Below are 8,182 nucleotides of genomic sequence, written 5' to 3'. Positions count from 1 at the left end.
CACACTCACACACAGCAATGCTCCTCACATTCATGGAACTCTCATCTTAAGCCCGAGCCCTGAGGCCCCTCCTCACGGCCCCCCAGCACGTCACCCCAGTCACCCTGTCCCCCAGGTCCCGCAGAGCTGCCGGCTCCGGCTCCGAGGGCGTCGGGTGCAGGGCCCCCTGTGCCCGGAACAATTCCCCACCACCGTCCTCACAGCACGCAGACAGCCAGCCGCGCTCCGTGTCCAGCCACCGCCCGCCAGCCCACGCCGGGATGGAAGCAGAGATCCAGCCTCAGCCTCTGGAGGAGGTGCGCGGGGCAGTGGAGGGGGGCACGGGGAGGTGTGGGAGGGGGAGGTGTGGGGAGGAAGGGGCTCCATGTTTCAGGAAGTATAGAAGGGGCACGCGGCTCTGTGGTGGAACTCTTGTCTGGCACATGGGAGTCAACAGGTTTGGTCCCCAACACGAAGGGAGGGAGGGAGGGAGGGAGGGAGGGAGGGAGGGAAGGAGGGAGGGAGGGAGGGAAGGAAGGAGGGAGGGAACACAAAAGAAGGAAGAAAGAAGGGAGAAAGAGAGAGAGAGAAAGAGCAAGAGAGAGGGAGGAGGGAAGGCGGGAGGAAGGAAGGAAGGAAGGAAGGAAGGAAGGAAGGAAGGAAGGAAGGAAGGAAGGAAGGAAGGAAGGAAGGAGGGAGGAGCGGGCACTGCTGGCCATCCTCCTGTAATCTAGCTCATCAGCTGCTCAGCAAGTGGAGGTCTGAGGATCACAGTTCAAAGTCAGCCCAGGCAGACACATCTGAGAGCCGCATTTCCAGCAAAGTCTCAAAAACCTGGGCAAGGGAACTGTGGCTGCCATGGTTGAGTTCCTGCCTTGAGCAGCAACGCTAAGCAAGAGTGTAGAAGCCCCAGGACCAGCACACACGTACGCACACACACACACACACACAATTCACAGTTGCGTCTGAACTGTGCCCAGGTCACGAATAATTCTGTAGTCCACGCTCCGTGTTCTATTTGGGATATACTTGCTTGTTTCTCACTTACTTTATTTAATCTGAAATGTCAGGATCCCGAGGCCCCGTGCTGTTCTTCTTGTTGATTTTCTTGTTGTTGTTGTTGGTCAGACCTGGGGCTTGAACTCAGGTCTGGGCGCTGTCCTGAGCTGCTTCTGCTCAAGGCGGGCGCTCTACCACTTGAACCACAGCGCCCCTTCCGGATTTTCCTGTGCGGGTGGCGCTGAGGAATCGAACCCAGGCCCCAGGCACGCTAGGCCAGCTCTGTAGCACGGAGCCCCCTTCCCGGCCCCTGCACCCCGCGCGTTCCCGGCCGCGCCCGCCGCCTCCCTGCCTGTCCCGGCCCTGCTGACGGCTACTGTCATGTGCGGGTCCCAGGAGACATACGACATGTCGGGCGCCCGCCTGGCCCTCACGCTGTGCGTCACGGAAGAGCGAGAAGGTTCCGAGGCGGATCTGGACGCCCTGGAGCGCATGTTCCGCCAGCTGAGATTTGAAAACACCACGAAGGAGAACCCCACTGGGCAGGTACTGGGCTGGGGGGCCGGCGGGGGGCGAGGCCTGGGCCCGACGGCGAGGCCTCCCACCTCTCCCTCCCAGCAATTTCTAGAGGAGATGAGAACATTCCAGGAGACGCTGGACGGCTGGGCGGAGCCGGTCAGCTGCGCCTTCGTGGTGCTCATGGCCCACGGGGACGAGGGGCTGCTCAAGGGGGTGGACGAGGAGATGGTGGAGCTGGACAGCCTCTTTGCGGCCCTGAACAACAAGAACTGTGCGGCGCTGCGGGGGAAGCCCAAGCTGTTCATGGTGCAGGCCTGCCGGGGAGGTGAGGCCCGCCCCGCGGCGCTCCGCGGCCGCCCCGGCCCCAGCCCCGGAGCCCAGCCCCAGGCCGCGCGCGGGCCCTGCGCGCCGCAGCCCCAGGCCGCGCTCCGCCGCTGAGCCGCAGCCCCGCTTCCGGTTTTCTAGTGGCTCATGGGAGATCAGAGTCTCAGGGACCTTCCTGCCCGGGTTGGCTTTGAACCGTGATCCTCAGATCTCAGCCTGCTGAAGAACGAGGGTGACAGGCGGGAGCCACCGGCGCCCAGCTCCCCATGTTACTTTCAAGTAATATTAGGCTCCCACAAATCATGCCCAGGTCAGGGCCTCAAACCACGCGCCTCCCGATCTCTGCCTCCCCCAAGGGCTGTGATGACAGGCATAGGACGTACCCTTCATCCATCATATCCTTCATCCACCCTCCTCCATCCTGAGCCCCAGCGAGAGCACACGCGCACACACACGCACGCACACACGCACGCACACGCACACGCACGCACACACGCACACACACACACATGCACACACGCACACACACACACGCGCGCACACGCACACGCACACACACACACACACGCTCACACACACACATGCGCACACGCACACACACACCCATACATGCACACGCACACACATGCGCAGACGCATACACACACGCACACACACACCCATACATGCACACGCACACACATGCGCAGACGCATACACACACGCACACACACACCCATACATGCACACACACGCACGCGCACCCCCCCCAGGCCCTTCCCTTCCCCTCCCCCGTACCCTCAACCCCAGCGGCCCCTGGGCCCCTCTGACGCGGCTCGCTCCTCTTTGGTTTCCAGAGCACAGGGACCTCGGGGAAGCCATCGGCGGGGACCAGGTGGCCGTGATGGAGCAGGAGCACCCCCAGACCATCCCGACGTTCACGGACACAGTGCACGTCTACGCCACCATGGAGGGTACGCGCTCCCTGGCCGCGGGCCCGGGGGGGGGGGGGGGCGGGTGCTCTCCCCCCTCCCCGCCAGCGCCCCCCCTCCGAGCTCCTCTCCCACCCCACCCCAGGGCACATCGCCTACAGGCATGACAAGGACGGCTCGAGCTTCATCCAGACGGTGGCGGATGTGTTCACCAAGAAGAAAGGGCCCGTCCTGGAGCTGCTCACCGAGGTAATGTGGGGCGAAGGTGGCGCAAGGCCTGAGCAAGGTGGGACCCCAGCAGCCCCCCTCCCCCAGACTCTCTCCATCCCCACCCCCACCCCAGCCCAATCCCACCCAGACAAAAAAGAAACGGAAATGTCTGCTACTCAGGAGGCTGAGATCTGAGGATCGCGGTTCAAAGCCAGCCCGGGCAGGAACGTCCGGGAGACTCTGATCTCCCAGGAACCCCCAGAACACTGGAAGTGGCGCTGTGGCTCGGGTGGTGGAGCGCCCGCCTTTGCTGAGCAGCTGAGGGGGGGCGCCCTGCTCCCCGGGGCGGTCCCCTCAGTGACACGTGTGATTGCAGGTGACCCGGCGCATGGCGGAGGCAGAGCTGGTGCAGGAAGGCAGAGTGAGGAAAGTGAACCCCGAAATCATGAGCACCCTCCGCAAACGGCTCTACCTCCAATGAGACCCCAAGGCCAGCTGACAGCCCGCCAGCCCCCCTGCTCCTTCTCTGGGTCCCCTCCCAGCGAACCCCGCCCCGGCCAGAGCGGGCAAGGCGCTGGGGGTACCCCGAACACCATCACCTCTGCTCACCCAGGCACGGAGTGCACCCACATAGTCTCTGCGTTGTTCCTCCTCTCCACAATCAAACCACACAGTGTCCACTGTCAAACCCATGCTTGCTCTCCTCCTCCTCCTCCTCCTCCTCCTCCTCCTCCTCCTCCTCCTCCTCCTCCTCTTCCTCCTCCTCCTCCTCCTCCTCCTCCTGCTTATCTTCTCTCTCTTCTGTCTTCCCTCTCTCTCCGCTTTGGAACTGCCTCCTCTTCTTTTTCTAATACCCTGCATTCTGGGCATTCTCCAAGAAAATTCCACCACTGTCTCTCTCTATTCTGGAATCTTCCATGCTCCATCAGAGCACCACGGGGCTCCAGGGCACCCCCCACCCCGTATCTCTGTTCTTTTCCACAGCCCGTATCACTGACGCCCAGAGAGGTTCAATAATTGGTCAAATGCCACACAGGATGAGGGAGGTAGACTCAGGCCTAACTTTAATCCCACTCTCATTTTCCTAAGTCTTCATCCAGCATAAAACATTTCTCTTTCTTCTCACTCTCTTTGGAAAAGTATGATCATTTGTAGGAAGGGGAGCCAACTCAACATGTCGGTTTATGAGGACAATGCATCTTCACTGTTTTCCCTCATCTCTCCCAACCCCCCTCAGCCCCTCAAAGGAAACTCGTCTCCTTAAGCACTGCCTGGTGAACATGGTCCCTTTGGCCAGGCCCGGGATCACGCCCGTCATCCCAGCTACTCAGAAGGCTGAGATCTGAGGGTTGCGCTTCAAAGCCAGCCTGCGCAGGAAAGTCTGGGAGACTCTTCTCTGCACTGAACCCCCAAAAGTCAGAAATGGAGCTGTGGCTCAAGTGGTAGAGCACCAGCCCTTGAGTAAAAGAGCTCAGGAACTGAGCGCAGATCCTGAGTCCAAAGCCCAGGACCAGACCAGAAAGAAAGGGGAGGCGGAGGGAAGGGAGGGAGGGAGGGAGGACTTTCTATTTAGTACTGCCTGATACAAGCTGACCCCAGCTGGGTGCGGGGGTCTCTGGAAGACTTCTAGAAACCCCGCAGACCTTGGGCTCAGAGCTGGAAGTTGGATCGGCCATGGTCTCTGGTCCCAGCTGAAGATACATCTTGTCTTCCTCCTCCAACCCCTCCTGCACCCCCACACCCCAACCCTCCCCGTGCCAGTGGCTCCCATGCCCCTCCTCTTCCCTTCCCTGCCCCCAAGACTCCCCCCAGGCCCCATCTGCCCTCTCCCTCTCCCTCTCCCTCTCCCTTTCCCTCTCCCTCTCCCTCTCCCTCTCCCTCTCCATCTCCGAGCCCATACCCTTCCTTGCCTCTCCTCCTTCCATGTCCTCCGCTGCCTCCTCAACGTCCCAGAACAGCCTCTCCCCACACACAGGGAGCCTTGCAATGTGGGGACGGGGGCCACCCCATCTCTAGTCTCCTCACACCCCGAGGGGCTGCCCTCTTACCACAGATCCCCACTCCCACCCCGCCACGAACTACACTTCCCACAATGCTCCTGTGACCTGCCCCCGGGCCTCTACCACCGCCACTGCTCTACCAAGGGTCCCCTCCCCCTCCACCCCTCCTCAGCACCCCCCACCCCCACACAATCATCCCTAACACTCCTTCCAGTTCATTCTGTCCTCTGACCCTGGATGAGCCCAATGCTGGGAATCAGCAGCAGCTGGAGGGAGGGAAGGGCCGTAGATGGACATAAGGATTGATCAATAAACAGCTGCTGAACGTAGCAAGACGCGTGTGGGAATCCTTGTGCAAACCACAAATCTGAGGCGCGCACCGGCGGCTCACGCCTGTCACCCTGGCTACTCAGGACCTGAAATTAGAGGATGGCATTCTTATGTCAGCTGAGCAGGAAAGTCTGTGAGACTCTTAGCTCCAGTTAACAAGCAAAAACCCAAAGTGGAGATGTGCCTCAAGTGGTAAAGCACTACCTTGGAGAGGGGAAGAGCTTAGGGACAGCGCTCAGGCCCTGAATTCAAGCCCCAGAAGCAGTACAAAATAAATAAGTAGGGGCTGGGAAGGTGGCTCAGTGGTAGAGCGCTTGCCTTGCATGCCTGAGGCCCTGGGTTCCATTCCTCAGCACCACATAAGCAGAAAAATCCAGAAATGGTTCTGTGGCTCAAGTGCTAGCGCGCTCGCCTTGAGCACAAAGAGGCTCCAGGGACAGAGCACAGGCCCTGCAGACAAGACTGGAAAAATAAATTAAATTCACGTCAACAAAAAAGGATCCATACAACTTGGGGGTGAAGGGCTGGGTGTGAACAAGGAACAGGGGAACATTGTTCAAAAAGATATGCACCCCTCTCCCAACTTGTAGAACAGTAACCGCTCTGTACACTGTAATCACAGTAATGAAAGATTTTAAAAAATATTTACATTGTATACAATTGTTCCCTGTCCAGAATATTCCCCAGGAGGCCTCTGAACATGGAACAGTGCCTTGCCAGGGCCACCCGGCACCTGGGAGCTCAACAGGCCACAGGAACACACATACGTAGCCAGGGAGCCACCATTTCCAGCCTGGTGCCAGTGACAGACATGACTAATCAAATCACAGTGAACAAAGATGCATCCTGGAAGTTGCTCTCTGTTCTGCATCCAGGAAGGGACACCTGCCGGATTATTTGTATCCTTCCCAACCATGACTTTTTTGTCCTGCCAGTCCTGGGGTTTGAACTCAGGGCCTGGGCTCTGTCCCTGAGCCGCTTTTGCTCACCACTGGCACTCTACCCCTTGAGCTCCATCTCCACTTCCAGACTTGGTGGTTCGTTGGAGGATAAGCGTCTCATGGACTTTCCTGCCCCAGTGGGCTGGCTTGGAACCGTGATCCTCAGATCTCAGCCTCCTGAGTAGCTGGGATCATAGACGTGAGCTGCCAGAGAGAGCCCAGCAACATATTGTTTTATTGGTCCTAACTGAGTACCACAGTATTGAAGATGTGACCTCGATGGGGTCTTATGGAGCAGAAGTCCGAGGGCTTCTTGTCCACATGAAGGATGCTCAGTGGATTCCTGTCCTTGGGATTTTACTAAAAGCAGATTTCCTTCATGCACACAGTGTGGGGGAGGGGCCAGGGGTCCTGGAGCCAGTCTCGAGCTTGAACTGAAGGCCTGGCACCCGCCCTTAACTTTTTCACTCAAAGCTATTGCTCTACCCCGTGAGCCACAGCTCCACTTCTGGATATTATTTTTCCGTAGTTAATTGGAGATACGAGTCTCATGGACTTTCCTGCCTGGGGCTGGCTTCGACCCACGATCCTCTAGATCTCAGCCTCCTGAGGAATGAGGATGACAGGTGTGAGCCACCAGCACCCAGCTTTGAGAATCGAGGACACAAACTGGTCCCCCTTCATTCTGATCAGCTTGGTTATGCAGAAGGACCGTATTGCAAGTGTTGACGAAATTGCTCTGATAGCCGATCAATCGAGAGAAATGAGGTCACCCTCACCCTGACGCATTAAACTAATCCCCTAATAACCATGATCCTCACCGATTCACCCCGAGGACATCCAGGCAGGGGAACCAGCGATCGAGTGAGCTCTCTTAGCTTCTGACAATTATGAGACTCAGGGGGGCCAGAGGGGGAGGGGAAGGAAGAAGAGGAGGAGGGGAAGGAGGAACGGGAGGTCTGAGTCTTTCTGATGGGGCTGCCTACAGCCACGGCGTCGGCGTCACTTCTGTTTCCAGTGCTTTCTGTTTCCACCTGCCAGCGCCCCTCAAAGGAGCTGCGCTGAGCTGATCAGCAAGGCCGTCCCAGAGACAGGGGTGCCGATGCACGTGCACCCTTCTTTTCCACCAGAACTTCTAGGGCCTTAGCCAGGCGCTGGTGCTGTACTCCTGTCACCCTAGTTACTCAGGAGGGTACGATCTGAAGATCACGGTTCAAAGCCAGCCCAGGAAAGAAAATCTGCGAGACCCTTTTTTCCACTCAATCACCAAAAAGCCTGAAGTAGAGCTGTGGCTCAAGGGGTAGAGTGCCAGCCTTGAGCAAAGAAAAGCTCAGGGACAGCGCCCAGGCCCTCAGTTCAAGCCCCAGGACTAGTACCAAATTAAAACACAAAACTTTTAGGGTCTAAACCAGGCACTGGTGTCTCTTGTCTCTAATCCTAGCTACTCAGGAGACTAAGATCTAGAGGGTCATGTTCAAGATCTCCCTCAGGCAGAAAAGTTCCCATGACTCCACCTGCAAAAGAACCAGCAAAAGGGAGAGATGGAGCTGTGGCTCAAATGGTAGCATGCCACCCCTGAGTGACAAAGCTCAGGGACAGTGCCCAGGCCAATTTCAAGCTTCAAAATTGCCAAGAGAAAGGAAGGAAGGAAGGAAGGAAGGAAGGAAGGAAGGAAGGAAGGAAGGAAGGAAGGAAGGAAGGAAGGAAGGAAGGAAGGAAGGAAGGAAAAGAAAGAAGTTAACGAGAGAGGAGGATTTCAGGCTGTTATTTCAGCTGTAACTATAATTTTCTTTCTTTGGTGCCAATACTGGGGTTTGAACTCCATGCCTGAGCTTCTCTTGTGGGGCTTTTTGTCTTGAGACTTGAGCCACAGCTCCACTTCTGGCTTTTTGATAGTTCATTGGACATAAGAGTCTCGTGGACTTTCCTGCCCAGGTTGGCTTTGAACCATGATCCTCAGATCTCAGCC

At 57.7% G+C, this 8,182-nt stretch overlaps 1 protein-coding gene across 1 annotated transcript; it reads left to right on the top strand.

Annotated features, from left to right (window-relative positions):
- Positions 1–260: 260 nt before the first annotated feature.
- Casp14 (caspase 14) lies at positions 261–3,423 on the top strand. The gene is made up of 6 exons (XM_042670705.1): positions 261–296; positions 1,375–1,524; positions 1,597–1,822; positions 2,658–2,774; positions 2,878–2,981; positions 3,319–3,423. The coding sequence occupies exons 1-6, from the start codon at positions 261–263 to the stop codon at positions 3,421–3,423; spliced, it is 738 nt and encodes a 245-aa protein (XP_042526639.1).
- Positions 3,424–8,182: the final 4,759 nt, after the last annotated feature.

This window comes from Dipodomys spectabilis, unplaced genomic scaffold (assembly GCF_019054845.1).
Source record: "Dipodomys spectabilis isolate Male_0828 unplaced genomic scaffold, ASM1905484v1 ptg000573l, whole genome shotgun sequence".
NCBI lineage: Eukaryota > Metazoa > Chordata > Mammalia > Rodentia > Heteromyidae > Dipodomys > Dipodomys spectabilis.
This window is presented reverse-complemented; position numbering and strand designations above follow the sequence as displayed.